The following is a 19,676-nucleotide window of genomic DNA, read 5'->3' as shown; positions in this document are numbered from 1 at the left end:
ATGCTCTGACTCAATGGCAGCTCTTATGAGTTTACAATCATGGCAATCAAATAGAAACGACATTTTAACAGAAATCATGATTACACTATATAGTATTAAACCGATAGGGATAATTACTCGGTGTATATGGGTACCTGCACATGTGGGAATTCAAGGTAATGAAGAGGTAGACGAAATGGCTAAAGAATCCTTAAATATGAATGATCCGAGTATAAATATTGCTCTCAGCAGAATAGAAGGAAAACAGTTCATATTAAATGCATGCAATATTGTATGGCAGATATACTGGGACTCATGTCAAACAGGTAGGCATTATCATAAAGTACAAAGGAGTATAAAGAGAAGAAAAATAATTAATAACATAAGTAGAAGGGAACAAGTCATTTTAACACATATACAAACAGGACACTCAAATCTTAACCAAACACTATACATTACAGGGAAACATAATACTGGTCTATGTAATGTTTGTTTAACAGAGGAATCAGTGGAACACGTTGTGATGGTATGTACAGCATATGGAAGAGAAAGGGATGAACTTAGAGATGAATTACAATCCTTAGGAGTTAAAGAATTTTCATTAAGTAGTATTCTGAATGATGGTCCAAATACAGGAAAATAAATAAGTGCAATCATGAGATTTATTAAGAATTGTGGAATAATGAACAGAATTGAAGATTTAGGTGAGAAATGGTACATTCTCTCCACACTCCGTCACAGTAGGTGGCGGTATGCACCTACGAAGTTGGTTCGCAACCCGCCATAAAACCAAAAGAAGAAGAACATAGCCACTGCCCCTACTGCATTCCCGGAAGTGATGAGTTTTGCCCTCGTGAATCAGCTGATCAGGAAACTCGCTGAATGTTGCAAACACGATGTGTTGACCACAAGCAGCTAAAATCACATTTTAACAATGGCTCATGTAAAAGCGGAAGCACAGGAAGAGGACAGTGATCTTTAACGGAGTAGTTCGAGCTAATGTGGCTTGGTGTTTGCAGTAGCTGCTTCATAGGACATCTGGTAGGTTGCTGGTCTTTGTGATTGATGGTGGTTATAATCTTGCATCTTCATCAAGTCGATATAAACCTGTGTGGTCAGAGTCAGTGTGACGTGTTGCTTTTCTTTATATCCTCTTTGAAACAGGGTTGTGTTGCATTGTTTGTATGTTCCTGTTGCAGTCGAGATGAAACTTTGATGTATTTGAACAAACTCATTGCTTTGTTGTTGTTGTTGAAATCTAATTTAGCCAGTCGACCTTTACTCATGCATCTCATTTCTGCTGAATATCTTATCTGTTCCTGAAGTCCTGTCTGGCTGCACTGCTAGAGCCTCTCTGTTGTGCTTGAAAGTCAGTTTTAGGTTCATGAACACTCCACTTCTCATACTGCAGCTGGCACTGAAAGTATTGCTGAATGCTTTTACAATTATTGTTGCATTTTGAAAGTTTGGGAATTTATTTATTTTGTTTCATTGTGGCTTTCTGATTTATGTGAATTCATTTCGAAGAAAGCGCCACACAGTATTAAAAATAGAGCCTCTCTGTTGTGCTTGAAAGTCAGTTTTAGGTTCATGAACACTCCACTTCTCATACTGCAGCTGGCACTGAAAGTATTGCTGAATGCTTTTACAATTATTGTTGCATTTTGAAAGTTTGGGAATTTATTTATTTTGTTTCATTGTGGCTTTCCGATTTATGTGAATTCATTTCGAAGAAAGCGCCACACAGTATTAAAATATAATTTCAATAATCATAATAATATCATATGTTTTTTGTAAACATCAGTTGAGTGTGAAACACTTGCATGTATATGTGGGTTTAAAAAATACAACACTTTTACTAAATTGGTTCTCAACCAGGGCCTGGGGCCCACTAGAGGGCCTCAGCAGACTTCCAAGATGACTTTATTGTTTAAATGGGTTATATTAAAATAATAGCATTTATTTAAAATGCATAATTCTAGAAATTACAATTTATAACATTTAAATTAACCTTCAAGTATTGTCTTGGACAATAGTGGCCTCGAAGCACTGTTTTAAAAGATACAGCATAGATCCAAAGTAATTTCATACACCATTTATCTGCCTGAAATTCAATGAAGTCTGGCATTGTAACCACCATCTTACATGTTTAAACTGATGCAATGCCAGTATAGCCCAGGTCAAACTACAGTCTCTTTCTGTGTAAATGCTCCTCTGTGTTCTTTTTCAGTTCAAAATTGCCCAGTGAAGCTACAGCATGGATCCCTTGGGAGCTCGTTCCCAGTTTGTGGAGGTCCAGAACCTCCCCACGTGGGACCAGTCTCAGGGAGTCCAGGACGAGGTGGATGGAGAAAACCAATTAACAGAGGAAGATGACCAGCTGACCAATCAGCTCAATTCTTTCGAGTCCCCTTTCCCCTTCAGACAAGACATCAACAGCAAGATTGTATTATTGTGAGTGTTATTTTCAATGACATTTCTTAAACATTCTGTTTTGTTCTTCTCCACAAATTTCTGCATTATTTCAACAAAAATCGCTTAATAAACAGACTACATAAAATTTTTTTAGTCCTAAAAGCCTAAGCCTCAAGATTATCTATAAATATAAGTACTGATTTGCTTAATTCAATAGTTTAAGATTGTTTAATAGTTTAATCGTTTAGTTATTTAGACCTAAATATTATGATGATCTTCACGTCTGTTAGTCATTCCTTCGTGCACACAAATCCCCCTTATAGCTCAATCACGTGACTGTCTGAGAGGTTCTTTTGGCTTTCAGACCAATATAGCTTTTTTAGGGCAGGATTAAGCTTTTTTTCCCTCTCTGAATTCATAGTTTCTCTTTTTTTAAGAAAGGGGAAATTCATTGCGTGGCACTTCTCTATGAAGTCCAATTAATAAAACCAGTCCTTCTGGAAATTGAGGCAGGAATAGAATTCAGCAGTACGCATAGTTTTATGCTTGCAGGATTTGTTTATAGGGACTATTCTGTCATTCATCTGATTTCCATGTATGTCTGCAAAACAATATATATTTTTTGATCATTTGTTTTTTGAAAACAAAAAATTCAACATTCCACGTGATGGCATAATTATATTAACACTTAACGTTATAAAATAAAATGAACGTTTTAAAATAAAAAAGTGTTATTTTAGTATTAATAGTATTTATTAGCTTTTATTTTCATATTTTAAGTTTCATTTAGTTTTAGCTGTTTATTGTGCTTTTTTTTTTTTGGTAGGTTTTTTTCAGTTTTAGTCTAATATTAGTTCTTAAATTAATTCTTAAAATAATTCTTAAATGTTTTTCATTCATTATATTTGATTTTATTTCAGCTTTATTTCAATTACCTATAATTTTAACCGTTTTATTTCACAATAACAACAATGTTATTTATGCTACATTTGTTCACACAGCTTTTTCATGGCTTATATGATGTTCTGTATCTGATATGCTGATTTATATCATTCCCTTATTTTACAGTAATGGAGATGTGGCACTGTTAAACTGCACTGCAATCGTCAATACAAGTAATGAGACACTAACGGACAAGAACCCTGTATCAGACAGTATCCATAGATATGCTGGACCTGAACTAAGGGATGAACTACTCAAACTGAAAGGTAGGGGGCACTACCAGGATAGCAGATGAAGAATTGACATCCAACTATGATCTTAAACTATTAGTGTTTTTAAATGCTGTTTGTGTTTGATACTCGGTTTTGGAATAGATATTATCTCATTTTGTTGGTATCTCATTTCGTATCGCTTTTATTGGAGTGATATGCATGTGTGTATATTTTTACAGGATGTCGGACCGGTGAAGCAAAAATGACAGAGGGTTTCAACTTGGCTGCACGTTTTATAATTCACACAGTTGGACCCAAATATAAAGCCAAGTACCGGACAGCTGCAGAGAGCTCTCTTTACAGCTGTTATAGAAACGTCATGCAGCTTGCCAAGTAAGCCGGACCATTCCAACCAATTTTGTGACATTGTTGCACAAATATTAAATGTCAGCTCATACAGACTGTCTGGACATTCTTACATGGTTATACTAAGTAAATATGCTTAGATATTATATCTGTTAGTCACGCTCCAAGATCATATCAGACATTAAAAACAGTTCAAATACAGTCTAAATCAAATATTTTAGCATGAACTTGTGTTGATTGGTGGAGCAGTTCCCATGGCAACAAGGCGTTTAGTAAAGTAACACCAGCCTTTATGTTCAGTGCTTGATCATTATTAATAGGGATGTCTGATGATGTAAAAAATAAACCCCATGTGCTTGTGGGAAGAAAGGAAATTATATAAGATTTAGATTCCTTCTGTGAATACATTAGCTTTTGTGATTTTGAACTCACCCTTGGCTAAGGATAAATGCCATTCATTTCTTTTTTGGGAATGACTGTGTGTGTGTTAACAGAAGGTGTTTATGACAGTGATGCTTTACTATGCAAATAACATGTCAGCAAAGACACTTCTGCCTGCTCCTAGATGGAAAAACCGGCTGACTAATGTAAACTATGTGTAATTGAAGTACATGCAACATATTTTATGTTTAATCATTGTGTTTCTCTCCTCAGGGAACATGCCATGGCATCTGTGGGTTTGTGTGTGGTCAGCACAGTCAAAAGGGCATATCCGCTGGAGGATGCCACACATATAGCATTAAGTAATTTCTGTTTAATTAATTTTATTATACAAGTGTTATACATCACATGTGAGGTCACTCCTTTCTGAAGAAATTCAGAGGGATCTCATCAGAATGTGTTGCCCCCCACATTTATGTTTCTAGGGACTGTTCGTAGATTTCTGGAGAACCATGGTGAAAATATTGAGACGGTGGTGTTTGCTGTTTCCGATGTTGAGGAGGTGTGTGGCATTTCATTTTTACTGTTATGCAACAGCCTCCATCCTTTAACTCTCTTGTGTGCTCTTTCATTTTCTTATGAAATTCTCCTTTTGATTTAAAAGCCAAACGTTGTCGTGTTTGTGGGTTAAACTAACTTGTTTGCTGAGTGTGAGCTACAGGATTGTACATTAGGGATTCATGTGTTCCTTGCTAACATTTTTTAAATTGAATTATTTAAAAAAAAAAAGAAAAAGATTTGTATACATTTTTTTTATCATGTGCCTGAATGTGTATCTATGATTGATTGCCCCTAAATGTGTTTGTAATTCATTGTGTTTTCCAGCCAGTGTACAGTAAGTTAATGCCGTTGTATTACCCATGCTCAAAAAAAGAAGAGAAGATCAGTCTGCCTCTCCTCCCTGCCGACATTGGTAATACTGAGGGGGAGCCCGTGGTCCTGGAGAGACAGATCCGCATTGTCGAAAAGCCAGGAAATCTAGAAGGTGAGCTCAAATAATTGTTCATTGTATCCATCTTTTCAGATCTTTAAGGTAGATATGCTATTCAAACAATTTGGGTTGGTAAGATTTTAAAAAATGTTAATGCTTTGTTTTTTTTAAAAACGCATTATTTTTCACATAATTTAAGTTTATTCCACACCGCTCTGTCCCTTCTCTGCGAAATGGGCTGATCATTTCCTTCTTTTATGAAGCACCTCCCTCAGAAATAGGCGATGGGCTCTGATTGGTTAGCTAGCCCAGTGTGTCGTGATTGGCTAAACCGCCTCTAGTTAAATGTCCCGCCCCTCGCCTCAGTGACATGTGCTCCGGTTGTATTGTAAACAACGGCGTCGTTAATATCGCTTATCAGTTTGAGCTCGATTGAGAAGCAGATGATATTATTGAAGAGGATCGTGCAGTACCTGTGAAAGCACGGCTTTTAATGGTATGCCTATGTTTTTTGTTTGTTGTTGTCTCATACTTTTAGATACGCTGTTATTTGTAAATGCTACTGCTTATGTTAGTTTTTAATATACGGTTTTATCCTGATTAAAGCTTTAATACAGTACATCTGATTGGTCAGATGGCCTAGTCTGTTGTGATTGGTCTACGGCATACAGCACGTGTCGGAAACGATACACCTATTTCAGTAGTTCTGTATTTTGAACACTCTATAGAAAATATAAACATCTATTATTTATCATACTTACAGGTTGTGACTCAGTGGAGCAGCTGGTCCAAATAAACAGGATACTGATCCATCTTTCAACAGCAAGCGTTTTGTGAATCCCGCGTTGTACTCTCCGAGATTAGAGAAGCAGTCGTCAGTAAAATGTGGTGTTTGTGGGCGGGGTCAAGTTGTTCGCGGCCGGCCAACGTAGAACATAGGCACATTATGCAAATGTGTTACCCCGTGATGTGTAGCCGGCACGGAAGTGGGATTCGAATTACTAATGACTCATTTTAGCTGTTCTGAATCGATTCTTTATTTTGGGAGACAATAACTTTATTTATCATGCACATTCAGCTTTACAACTTTGCAGATCGTTTACATTACACACTGCATGAAAGGCAATATTGGAAATGGCATAATAGGGACACTTTAAGAAACATTCCTTTTTATATTTATGTTGAAAACATTAATATTAACATTAACATTTAATATTTTTGTAGAAGTTTTGATACTTTTTTCAGGATTCTTTAAATGAAAAGTTCAAAAGAACAGCATTTATTTTAAATAGAAATCTTTTGTAACATTATAAATAAAGTCTTTACTGTCACTTTTGATCAATTATATGCATCCTTGCTCAAAAAAGTATTAATCTGTTTCAATTAAAAAAAACAAAAACAACAACAAATCTTACTGACCTCAAACTTTTGAATGGTAGTGTAGATGTCTTAAGTCTACCAAACAAACAGTAGGAGAATTTTTTTTTGCCAAAACGTTTGGAGAACATTCATCTGGAAGACGTGTATTTACACTGTGTAATGTAAAAGAGATTTTTTTTAACAGAAGCATTTTCAGTAATGTATTTGAGTTACAGAATGAAAAACATAATTGCCTTCCAGAAATGTGATAGAATAATGATTGAGCAGCATGCAGCTGATCGAGAGTCATCTCTTCCTCCCTGGCCTTTCATCTTGATCTGTTGTGGGTGTTTCATGAGTTCAGATTAGCTGACACTACCTCTTTGTCCCACAACAAGTGCTTTGACTACAGCAGAATCTTCTGCATTCAGACAGACCCACACAGCTACAATCAAGTGTGTGTGTGTATGTGTGTAGGCACCAGTGTCAAAATGAGAATGCCTATATGAGAATGAGTGTATGTTTGGCTAGTTTGCTTGCCATAGCACTCGGAGCACATGTGTATATTTATTTGTTAGTGGGAGATTGAATTTGTATATTTGTTGGCTGCCATTATTTCAAACCCAGATCCTGTGGACTGTGAGCCAGCTGTGTTAAGGTGATCAAGTCTCACTAGAGCTGTTGATCCAACTCAAACACACCACATAAGCCAGGTCCTGTCTGTCAACTTTCCTGTCTGTCTTTGAATGCTTTAATCCAGGACATGGAATGGCAGCCCAAGGTCTGTTACCAACTGAACTAATAAATAAACTCTTTCCATGTTAGGTCATTCAATAATCTGCTTTATCAGTCTCACTTCTGGTTGTTTGCTTGAGCCATTGAGAATGACAACAAGCTCTAATCTGAACAAACATGATCACTTAACCAAATTTACTTTGGTGTACAGTATACTAAAGTGGCACAACAGTTTCCAAACTTCCTTATTAATATGAAGTTAAAGGTGAAGTGTACTTTTTGTGCCACTAGTGTCATCAAAAGGAATTAATGAAAAATTAAATTCAAACTGCCATTGGTCAGCCAGACATTAAGGGCCCTATCATACACCCGGCGCAATGCGACGCCAGGCTCGACGCAGTGTTAATTCTGACAGGCATTTTTTATTTAGTCTTTATCTTGAGACGAAAATACTTAATAGTCTTAGTCACATTTTAGTAATTTGAGTCTTTCATAGTTTTAGTCGACGAAAAGTCATGGCATTTTTGTCAACTTTTAGTCATTACTTTTAGTTAAACTGCAGTTACCAACATTTATTTTGGTAGCTATTTTATATATAGTCTTAAAACAAAAATAGTCATTAATTCTTCTCTCTTTAGAACAAATCAATTAAGTTTATGAGAAATTTGAATCAAGGATTGAATTTGGAAAAACTTGAATAAATGATGACAATTTTCATTTTTGGTTGAACTATCCCTTTAACAGTAGTGAAAAGGGAGCAACTTATAAAAATTATAATTGTTTATATATAATATTTATAATTTTTGAAAAAGCAAAATAAGACAAATACAAAAGAGAATTAATTAACAATTTAAACTCCTTTTTCAGATACAGTAGGTTTACTTAACATGTTTATTTAACATCTTTTGTAATGAAACGGTAAAATGCTAATTAAGTGACTCTCAGAGCAGCTGCAGATGACATTCGTGTGCATATCATATAGTGAGATGGCAGAAGCTGAAAAAACGCGAGCATCATCCGCACTTAAGTATGTGTGTAGTAAACAAAACAGTACACCGCGCCATCCGCCATTCGTTCATTGCGGAAATCATGGCGCCTTATGCGTGATATCAAATGCTTCCGCAGATTTATAGTATTACTATAGCATTTCACCTGAGCTTTGCGAATCATGCGTATGGCCATGATAAGCGCTGAATGAATGACAGGCTTTCTGTTGTAACATCGCGCAATGTAAATAAGGGTGACATCTAGTGGAGAAGACTAATGATAAGATTCACGTTAATCAGATCTTGTATTAAATGTGCTGAAATAAATCCCGGAAAAGATCGATTCGCGGCTTTTGAGAATCGATGTCATTTTAAAAAACGATTAATCGAAAAATCTAATTTTTTTTTGCCCAGCCCTACCCGTAAACATAAAACCATGTCTGCATTTGTGATCGGAGAAATTACAAACAACTAGCACTGCTCTACACTTCTCAAAACAAATCCTTTAAAGGGGTCATATGATGTTGCTAAAAAGAACATTATTTGGTGTAATGAAATGTTTATGCGGTTTAAGGTTCAAAAAACATATTATTTTCCACATACTGTACATTATTGTTTCTCCTCTATGTCCCGCCTTTCTGAAACGCGTCAATTTTTACAAAGCTCATCGATCTGAAAAGCAAGGTGTGCTGTGATTGGCCAGCTCTCCAGTGCGTTGTGATTGGCCGAATACCTCAAGCGTGTGACGGAAATGTTACACCCCTTACCATACTGTGATGCCCTGTCCGGCCGGAGCGATGATTCAAAAACATGAAAACCCATTATAAACGAGGCATTCGTTGCATCCAGTGGGGACATAATTATGGATTATAATGACTTATACTGTCTTTTTACGCGTTGCGTTGCATAAAAAAACGGCATTGTAGTCTACTCTACCAGGATCAGGAATCAGTCCTCCATAAAATGTGCTGCACACATCTGAATATTTGGGTTGAAGTGTTCTGGAACAGTGTTGTAAATACAACTTAACCACTGATTTCTAGTCGTGTCCTCTTTTGAAAGGCCAAACAAAGTAGTTTCGCTTTCACAACGAAACACACAGCGCCTTAACGACATGGCGGCGGCAACAACAATACTACAGCGAGAATCAAAGTTACACCTTCTTTCTTTGCGTGAACATTTGGGCGGTGTTATGCAAATCTTCCCACACAGTGACGTAGACATGTGGGGGCGTGTTAGAACGAGCCGTTTTAGTAGGTGTGGACGAGTCTTAACTTTTATAAAGAATATCTCTTTGGGTTTGAGACTTTAGTCTTTGCAACTTTAGGGATCTTATCTATTCATGAACAGCTTGTAACACTCCAAAGAGAAAGGAAAAATTGAAATCGCATCATATGACCCCTTTAAATTGGTCCTCTGTTCAACACTAAACCCACACCATTGGTTGAGCACATGTTGCTGTTTCGGTCGGGTTGGGTTTCAAACATAGTAAATATTTTTAAAGGTCTATAGCAGTGTTTCTCAACCCTGGTCCTGGGCGCCCCCCAGCACTGCACATTTTGTGTGTCTCCCTAATCAAACACACCTGATTCAACTCATTAGCTCATTAAAGGAAACTCCAGGACCTGAAATGGGTGTCAGATAAGGGAGATATACAAAATGTGCAGTGTTGGGGGGCGCCTAGGACCAGGTTTGAGAAACACTGGTCTATAGTGTTTTAAACTTGATTAACAAAACCTGATCCGTGTGCTTGACTTATCTTCTGCAGTCATTTTTTTTGTATATTGACTGTTAAAAAGACAAATGACTATTAAATGTTTTCCCAGACAACCTACTTAGCAATATTAGTTTAGTGTCTGTCTCTCTCATCACTCTGCGTTTTCTTCGTTTATGCATAATTTATTTTAGTTAAGTAGCCTTATTATACATATAAAAGGGGGAGGGGGGGGTAACGTTCAGTCAGCCATGTCATAGCAAAATAAACCCAACAGTGTGATCAGGTCCCTGAACCAATGCTTAAGTCCTTTACTTAACATGCTTAGTAATGGAATACCACAAGGTTCGTTGTTGGGCCTTTGCTAAAGCAGATGATGTAACTTTGTCACATCTGTTTTATTATGTTTTATTGTGTAAATGTTTTATTACTTATTATTGCTATCATTGGTTGAGCCATAACCCTACTAAGGGTTTTTTATGAGGATCAGAAGTGTTTGTTCCTGTGCAGTCTTTCTGAAAGACGTTAGAGGACATGTTTTAATGTTTGTAAACTGGCTCTGCTGCACCCTGTCACTGATCTGGCTGATCTCTTCAAGCTCTTGTCCTATTTAATGCCATTTCATCATGTGAAGCAGGTCTGCCTGTCATTCTTAGAGTAATATTAAAGACAACAGGTGACTAGGCCTTCACTAATACAGCCCGGCTCTTATGGATTAGTCTATGAAGCCATGTAGAGGTCTCAAAGCATGTCTCAAACCACACACTTGCCTAATCTGCTTTCTCCATTTGTTCTTTTTCTGCCCAGTTCCCTTAATGCCCATTTAATTTATCGTCTTTACATTTTCTTTCCTTCATTTGCTGTGCTATAGATATATTTGTGTTTAATTGTTTACAATTTACTTTTTTGATTAGATCAGATCTTTGCCTGTCACAAAGTTTAATGTCACATTATGGTGAAGTGCTCCTGAAATCCAAATAAATTTTAGCTTGAGGCCATAGGCCTTACTAGAAAGTGCAAGCACTGGTGCTCTCCGTTCAGTGAGGATGATCATAAAAGGACCATACGTTGCATTACAAAAACATAAACTCAATTTTTGCTTCAACATGCTGTAATGATTTTGACCAAAGATAACTTTCGGGTGACCAAAGATAACTTTCGGGAGACATCTGTGTCTCATTGAGTCCTGATGATGTCTCACCCTAGGTTTGCTAGCAGCAGAGTATTTGGCTGTAATCCTCTTATTTACCTGTTAATGTTTTTACCTCTCTGTCAAAGGTGTTTCTTTTTATTTCTGGCCGACAATTTTGTAGTATGACCAGTACCATGTGGTTGAGCTGAGGAACTCAGAAAAGTTTTGTTTGTTGTTCAGACTGGACTTTCTTTTCATGTCTGTTCAAATATGGCTAAGGTTGGCCTGTAATAGAGATTTGGCATACACATGTAAACAAGAATAACAGACAAGGATTATTTTTACGCTTTGCCTGGCTGTACATCACACACACCACTGGCTTTCCCAGCTCTGATTGAGGGTGGGAGTTCAGGCCTGGTGGAATGTACCACGTTGTAGTTCTCATTGAACCTGGTAATAGTCATTCCAAGTGTGCTAGAGTATATTTTACTGTTTATCATAGCAAAAGCATTTGTGCTTCAGCAAACTTTTATGGCACAATTGGTTTTGCTTTTATTGTAATATCCAGATCTCTGTGTAGTGTACTAATACACCCTATTAAGTACATAATAGTGATATTAATCAAATTTTTCTGCAGAGGACTCTGCGGATGACTCACTAGAGTCCGACCTGGGGCTGGTAGGAAGTCATGCGTTTGCTCGTATGGAAGGGGATGTGGATAAGCAGCGTAAACTCATCCTTCAGGGCCAAATGTCTGAAGCAGCCCAGCAGAAACAGCACCAAAGGAAGTAAGATGTCTAGTTTTCTTATTATACTCTCACCTTTTTACAACTACCAAGTTTCTTAACCAAGACACTTACAAAAATTTACCATGATCGTTTCTGCCAAAATAGGATTGGGTGATGTTGATGTGAAGCAACTGTTTTTGTACTCATACCAGATTTATCATTTGTTTGCTATGAAGACTTGTATCCTTTGTTTTGCATTGGTCATACAGTGGGTACGGAAAGTATTCAGACCCCCTTAAATTTTTATAAAATTGCTCAAATATAAGATTGGTTATGCTGCCTACCCCTTGTAAGAAGCCTTTAGGGCCTTCCTGTTGTTATGTGTAATTTTTTTTTTTTTTTTATGAGTCACCACAATTTTACAGTACTACCTGTGGTGAAACCTTGGTTATCATGGCAAATATTTGAGACACTGGAAACGTAGCGTAACCAATAGCATCCTAACAGCTTTTAGCCATGTTTAGATGTATGATCTCATTCATATTCATTATTATAGAGTACAGATTTGTTTAGTATACCATAGAACTGTGTACTCTGAGATTGTATGTATGTTATTTGTATATATGTTCGTATATTTTTAAAGAATTCTGGTTCTTAGCAAATTGTTTTTACATCACTGCAAATCATTTAGATTTGGTGTCTTTCTTTACAGCTATAGCCGCTGGCTTTGCAGAGCTCGAGCAGAGGACCTTTCAGACATAGCAGCGTTAAAGGCACTATATCAGACCGGTCAGTCTTTGTCTCTTTGAGTGTTTATGTATTTTAATTGTTTTATGTAAATTAATTGTATTTTAAATGTTCTAATTGTAAGGCTGTCAATTTGACATAATGCTTTAGAACAATCAACTGCGTAGCATTAATAAATTAACTAATTTAATCAAAATAAACTACTTTTGACACACTCAAAATGAAACACTCAGGAATAATTTAATTAATTGGTATATCAATTACTTTGATTAAAATATTAAATTGTTTTACAGCCCTAGTTCATGTGTGTTGATTTTATTTTAGTAGTATGATATGGTCTGATGTTTGCCTGTTTTATCTCACACATGTTCTCCAGTACATGTTCACTCGTTCTCTCTGTATTGCTGTTTCTCTGTATATCTTTATGCACATGTGGACTTTGTGTTCTCTCCATCTGTGTGTTTGCACTCTGGGCAGGAAACCTTTATTCCGCCTCATTGAGCTCAACATCAGGGGGTTCTGTAATCCATTTCTTTTGTTTCACAATTTCAGGACAAAAAATAACCACCAAAGTAACAGTTTCGGGGTTAAGTATTTATCATCATCTTTTTTTGTTTCTTAGCTCAGATAGTGTCCAAGCTGACCTACTGAGTTCTAAACCTCATGACATTTTACCACAGACTGTACACATTAGGTTTGCCAGAAGCTATTAGTCCTGCTAAATTTAATCTTGAATTTCTAATTTTAATCATATTACAGAAAGCCTCAGAGCAGTACTTTTCATAAAATTGAATATCTGAGTCACATTGACTCACTTGACCAAAGGGGGGCAGACTTTCTCCAGCTGTACACCTCAACATGCATGTTCGCTATGCCACGTGAGGATGGACTATGAAAACATCTGGCTATGCATATCCAGATGATTCTCACAATATAGTGCAAAACATTATATATATATATACATACATACATACATACATAGCTCAGTTCTGCAGGATGAGTTCATTAAACAGGATGAGGCTGAAATATCTAATGTGTTTCTCCAGATTTGCTGCATGTGAGAATGTTGCCAGCAGAGGAAACAAACTGGAGAAATGTCTGGCTCCTAACCATCTCCCCAACCTTTGAGGCTGAATTGGGGTTAGGGGCTTATGCACCTTTTGCAGTGGGTGTGAGAAAACATCCTTCCATAATATAGTTCTATCACAATGCAATTTTTTTTCTCTCATTTTCAGGTGTTGATTTGTGTGGTAGGACAGTCATGGTTGTTGTTGGCAGGAATATTCCAGTTACTATTATTGATATGGAGAAGGTAAATGAGAAAATGCTTCCATTTATCATGTTCTGTGTATGACAATAAACTCAATTTTACTGATCTATTATTAGTATTAATTGGTATTGAGCATATCTTATGTTGCACCAAATGGTACATACATTTTGTCAGATTTAGCACTAAATGCTGCCTAACGAAATGAAAGGTTAACCTAAATTTTTAAAAAATGAAGAAGAATTTTCTTTAAAAGAATGTTTGGCTCAAGATTTCCATTTAGATGTAAATCTTTTAGATTTACATAAAAAATTATATTTGAGATTTGCATTTGTATCAGAAACTGATTTTATTTTAATTAGATTTTATTTTTTTAAAGATTGACTTGTTAAATATTTAATACACTGTAAACGCAAATGTCAAAAATTATACTGCACTGTTTAAAATGTTTATTTAATGGATTAGTTCACTCAAAACTAAAAATCCCGTCATTGTTTACTCACACTCTTATCATACCTGTGTGGGTTTCTTTCCTCTGTGGAGCACAAGAGAGAATTTGAAATGTCATGTAGATGGTAAATGATGACTGAATTTTCATTTTTGAGTGAACTATTACATAATAGTAGTAATAGTGTGTACCTACTTAACCATATTTGGGGGACAACTTTGTGCCAAGAAGTGAGTTAAAAATGACAAAATGTCCTCTTAAACATGTCCTCATTTGTTTAAAAAACCCCACAATGTAAAAATGATAAAGATGCAGAACATTTTCTGTTAGGGTTAGTTGTAGGATGTGGTTTTAATGTTAGGTCATAGCATTTTAGCTGTATATAAAAACAATAGAAGTCTGTGGAATGTGCCTTTTTAGATAGCGAAGTAAATGTGTTTGTGTGTTAGGCTTTGCTGTATTTCATCCACGTGATGGACCATATCACAGTGAAGGAGTATGTGATGGTGTATTTCCACACACTCACTGGTGAACACAACCACCTGGACACCGACTTTCTCAAGAAACTTTCTGACGTTGTGGATGCCAAGTAAGATTTATTTCTGTTGCAATACAGAGATACTACAAACCACCCACAATGCCTGCTCTCTATGACCTTACAATGTTTTTGAGATGACTTGACCCAGTTCTTGGCTGAGGTATTCTTTAAAACCATAACTCCAGACTCGCATGGAAAAGCTAATCACAGTTTTGTATAAATGCTGGCTTGGTGACTTTATGAGCTTCTTGTGCCAAACAGTACTGTCTCCTCAAACCCAAACACACCACATATGTCATGATAATCATAAGGGAATGTCTATGTCTTGGGCTTCCTGTTCTTTGAATGTCATGAAGATTTATACACAGAAGCTCAACCCTTTTGTAGGTTATGACAAGCTCGGAAAGCACTGTTCAAACACTACTAAGTCACGTTTCCTCAGTTTTACCTGCTGTTTCTCCAGAGTATCACTCTAAATTGGTGCTCAAATGTGTCCGAGGTGATTGATTCTTCTAAGGAAAGTGAAGTAGTATTGCTTTTTTTCAGAGCACTTTGGGAAATTTTGAAGGGGGTTTCTGGTTATCAAGGTTAGAACACTGATGAATCTGAGGTCTCGATGTTCTCCTCTCACCCAACCAATTGAGAAAAACGGCAAACTACCACCACCAGTGGCCTACAAACACCTGTATGTAGGATGTAGCTCCATGGAATGGCATTGTAATTGTGTTTTAAGAAACACATTGTTCTTTTAATCGAACAGTCCTCATAATAGCTATTTTCCTGGCTTAGCGGAAGAGTTTGAAACTTTGTCAAAAGACAAAACTGTGGCAGGTGATTGTGAGGTCAGGCATTCCTCATTTATTCAGGGGACACTCTCAGCATGCAGGCAGAGTAAGCCTCAGTCTTGAAATAAAAAGCAGAAACGCTCTCCAGCTCCAGTCCCTCACACTTTCCGTACATCGTGGAGATCAGCGTGACTCATAACTTTGAGTGCCAGGCCAGTTTGACTCGTGTCATTTATTATGAGGGATCAGCAGAGCACAGCAGATCATCACTATTATTTATTCTCAAAAGGCATCGGTCTTTAAGAAAGTGTTTTACAGACATAATCTTCAGCAACAGTGATGAGGTTCTGTAATTGTTCTGTTAGCAATCACAGCCATGTTTATAGCTGAGTTAGCCAGTGATGCTATCACTCCCTATGACCCCTGCTCATGGGTTTGGACGGGACTGGCCGAGACCATCGTGGGAAAGTGGAAAGGTTGACGGACACGTCTCTTGTGCTTTTCGAACACCCCTCAACTTCTGGCCATCTAGCCGTCCAGATCTCTATCCATCTGTGTGTTTTGGACAACAGTTTGTGGCTTGGACGTGGCTGCCCTGCTGGATGTGATTCACTGACTTTTTCTCGTTCTTAAAAAATGCGCTTTAGCTCTCTTTCTAATGGGTTTATTTTAAGGCAATGATCCTTTCTAAGCTAAGTGCACCAGAGGAATTCACTATTTGTGTAATAAGTAATTGTTTGGATGTGTTGATAATGTTTCAAAAACCATTTCTCGCAAGGTTTTCCTTTTGTGTTTTCAGGTTTCAGAAAAACCTGAGGGCTTTCTACTTCGTTCATCCAACGTTCCGCACCAAGGTAAATGTAATCAGTTCATCAACTCAGATGTAAGTCCATTAAACTAGATGTTCATCTCATATTGAGCTTTTCTATCCGGTTTGTACAGGCCTATGGTCTGATTCACAGTGGTCAGCTCCACATTTCACATTTGACTAAGAGAAGACTGTATGTGAGTCTGTGTAACAGAATATGTTGAAAAGCGTCTCTGAGACCACATTGAGATTCATGTTGTTTCCACACTAAGTGTTCCATAGTGTTTCACAGAACCTATTCAGGTAATTGAAGTACTTATGAGAGCGTGTTGCCTCTGCCAGGCTTTGCTTTCATTTGCAAAATTATTCAACAATTATGCTTTATGCTCTCCAAATGTGGAGGAACCCTGGCAATTAAGTGTCAGATAATTGTTCGTTTTAAAATGCGCCCATTTCAGTCAGAGAATGCTCGAGCATTGTAACAATCCCAGGTGTGAAATGTGTTCAAGCTTCAGGGCTGAGTCATTGGAGTAAATGCTGAAAATGACTAAAAAACAACAGCTTTATGAACTTAAGAGTTTGCCTTTAGCAACAAAACACTTAATTGAAGTGCAGCTTCACCAATTTTGTAGCTGTCCGTTTTAAATTGACCTTAAAATGGAGTATTGTCCGTTGTTTTCTTGTAGAGTTACATTTGAGTTAATTTGCAATGGGTATAGAAAAGAATCACCCCCTTTAAAATAATCAAATTGTATTGCTTTGTAGTCTGAAATGAAGACTGACACATTTTTATTTTATCCAGCTGTATTTACTCAGTGCAACTTATAACATCCAAGTGAAAGATATAACACCAACATATCTGAATTTTTTTTAAATAAAACCGAATCACTGAGTTGGAAAAAGGATCACCCCCCTCCCCCTTTAACTTTCAACTGTAATCAGCTGTGGTCATTTTGATTAGAAAAGAGCTTTCCTGGAGCGTTTTAAGTCCTTGGTAGTGCAACTGAAGCGAACAATCAACTATGGCTGGCAAAGCACTGTTAAAAGATCTCTGTTAAAAATGCCTAGAAGCACAGTGAAGTCTTATTAAGAAGTGGAAGGTATTTGGTAAAACACAGACCCTCCCTGCATCAGGACGTCACTCCAAACAATCAATTGTGTGCATGTGACAACAATATCGCAAATTCTCCACAAATGTGGCTTGTATGGGAGGGTTGCAAGAAAAAAGCCATTCCTCAAGAATGGCCACATTCAGTCAAGACTGAGCTTTGCCAAAACCTTGAAGATTCTAAAGCAGATGAGACTAAAATTTAATTATTTGGCCTCAACACTGAATGATATGTCTGACGGAAAGCCAATATAGCTCACCATTCAAATAACCGCATTCCTACAGTAATGCATGGAGGTGGTAATATCCTGTTATGGGGTGTTTATCTGCAGCAGGGACTTGTGAGGATAGAAGGAAAAATGGATGGTGCAAAATACTGTCAAATTCTTGATGAAAATCTGCTGCCCTCTGCCAGAAAGTTGTCAATGGGAAGAAGGTTTACCTTCCAACATGACAATGACCCAAAGCACACACCAAAACTGACCACACAGTGGTTGAAGGAGAAAAAGGTGAATGTCCTTGCATGGCCTAGTCAGAGCCCAGACTTAAACACTGTTGAAAATCTGTGGAAGGACTTGAAGACTGCAGTCCACAAACACTCACCATCAAATCTAACTGAGCTTGAGCAGTTCTGCAAAGAAGATTGGGCAAATATTACAAAGTCTGGATGTGCAAAGTTAGTAGAGACAGAGACATATCCCAACAGACTAAAGGCTGTAATTAAAGCAAAAATACTGACACAAGGTGGTGATCCTTTTTCCAACTCAGTGATTGTTTTGTTTTTTCTGATATGTTGGTGTTATATCTTTCACTTGGATGTTATAAATACAGCTGGATAAAACAAAAATTATCAGTCTTAATTTCAGGCTACAAAGCAACAAAATGTGATTATTTTAAAGGTGGGTGATTCTTTTCAATACCCACTGTATAATGTGAGGTGAACAAATAATTATAAATGATATGTATATTATCATAAATGCTTTTCTATTTCAAACAAATGCTGTTCTTCTAAACCTTCTATTCTTCAAAGAATCAATGAATACAGAGTTCATCAAATAATTTTAAATGTAATAATTAAAAAAATAATATTGTACCAAAATAAATTGTGTTTCAAGACCAATTTTTGTACCCTTTTCATGAAAAGTGCCATCTCAGTCAATCTAATGCTTTTATTTGTGATTCCTGTCAGGTCTCTACATGGTTCTTCACAACATTCAGTGTATCAAGCCTTAAAGAGAAAGTCCATCACATAGAGAACCTCCAGCAGCTCTTCACCTGCATCCTGCCTGAGCAGATCGACATCCCTCCTTTCGTCCTGGAGTATGACACACGGGTGAGTATTCAGTCCTTTACCACACTACAATTGTCCATTGAGGATAAAGGACGTTACACTTAGAAAAAGATGCGTGTATGCAACTTGACCTTTACTAATTCTTTTGTATTTAATCTGTATTAAATTCTGTCAACATTTATTCATCGTCACGTTCTTCAAAACCTGCATTTCTTCTCCGGAACACCAAAGAGAGAGTTGAAGAATGTTTTAAAGAATCATTTAATCCTGTTTATAAAACTGGTCTGACTTAAAACATGAAACATCATCTTTGTGTTTCACAGAAGAAAGTAAGTCATAATATCTTGGAACAACATAAGGCTGGGAGCTTGAGCAGTTCTGCAAAGAAGATTGGGCAAATATTACAAAGTCTGGATGTGCAAAGTTAGTAGAGACAGAGACATATCCCAACAGACTAAAGGCTGTAATTAAAGCAAAAATACTGACACAAGGTGGTGATCCTTTTTCCAACTCAGTGATTGTTTTGTTTTTTCTGATATGTTGGTGTTATATCTTTCACTTGGATGTTATAAATACAGCTGGATAAAACAAAAATTATCAGTCTTAATTTCAGGCTACAAAGCAACAAAATGTGATTATTTTAAAGGTGGGTGATTCTTTTCAATACCCACTGTATAATGTGAGGTGAACAAATAATTATAAATGATATGTATATTATCATAAATGCTTTTCTATTTCAAACAA

The 19,676-nt window shown here is 36.8% G+C and overlaps 1 protein-coding gene across 1 annotated transcript; it reads left to right on the top strand.

Annotated features, from left to right (window-relative positions):
• Positions 1-731: 731 nt before the first annotated feature.
• Positions 732-19,037, top strand: gdap2 (ganglioside induced differentiation associated protein 2). Its single transcript, XM_016288461.1, has 13 exons — positions 732-1,020; positions 2,210-2,433; positions 3,463-3,602; positions 3,788-3,941; positions 4,569-4,657; positions 4,781-4,857; positions 5,181-5,340; positions 11,850-12,000; positions 12,653-12,729; positions 13,923-13,999; positions 14,852-14,991; positions 16,525-16,579; positions 18,831-19,037. The coding sequence occupies exons 2-13, from the start codon at positions 2,237-2,239 to the stop codon at positions 19,035-19,037; spliced, it is 1,524 nt and encodes a 507-aa protein (XP_016143947.1). The 5' UTR covers positions 732-1,020; positions 2,210-2,236.
• Positions 19,038-19,676: the final 639 nt, after the last annotated feature.

The sequence above is a fragment of the Sinocyclocheilus grahami genome, unplaced genomic scaffold (assembly GCF_001515645.1).
Source record: "Sinocyclocheilus grahami isolate Dianchi unplaced genomic scaffold, SAMN03320097.WGS_v1.1 scaffold231.1, whole genome shotgun sequence".
Classification (NCBI taxonomy): domain Eukaryota; kingdom Metazoa; phylum Chordata; class Actinopteri; order Cypriniformes; family Cyprinidae; genus Sinocyclocheilus; species Sinocyclocheilus grahami.
The sequence above is the reverse complement of the archived record's forward strand: the minus strand, read 5'-3'. Positions and strand labels throughout refer to the sequence as shown.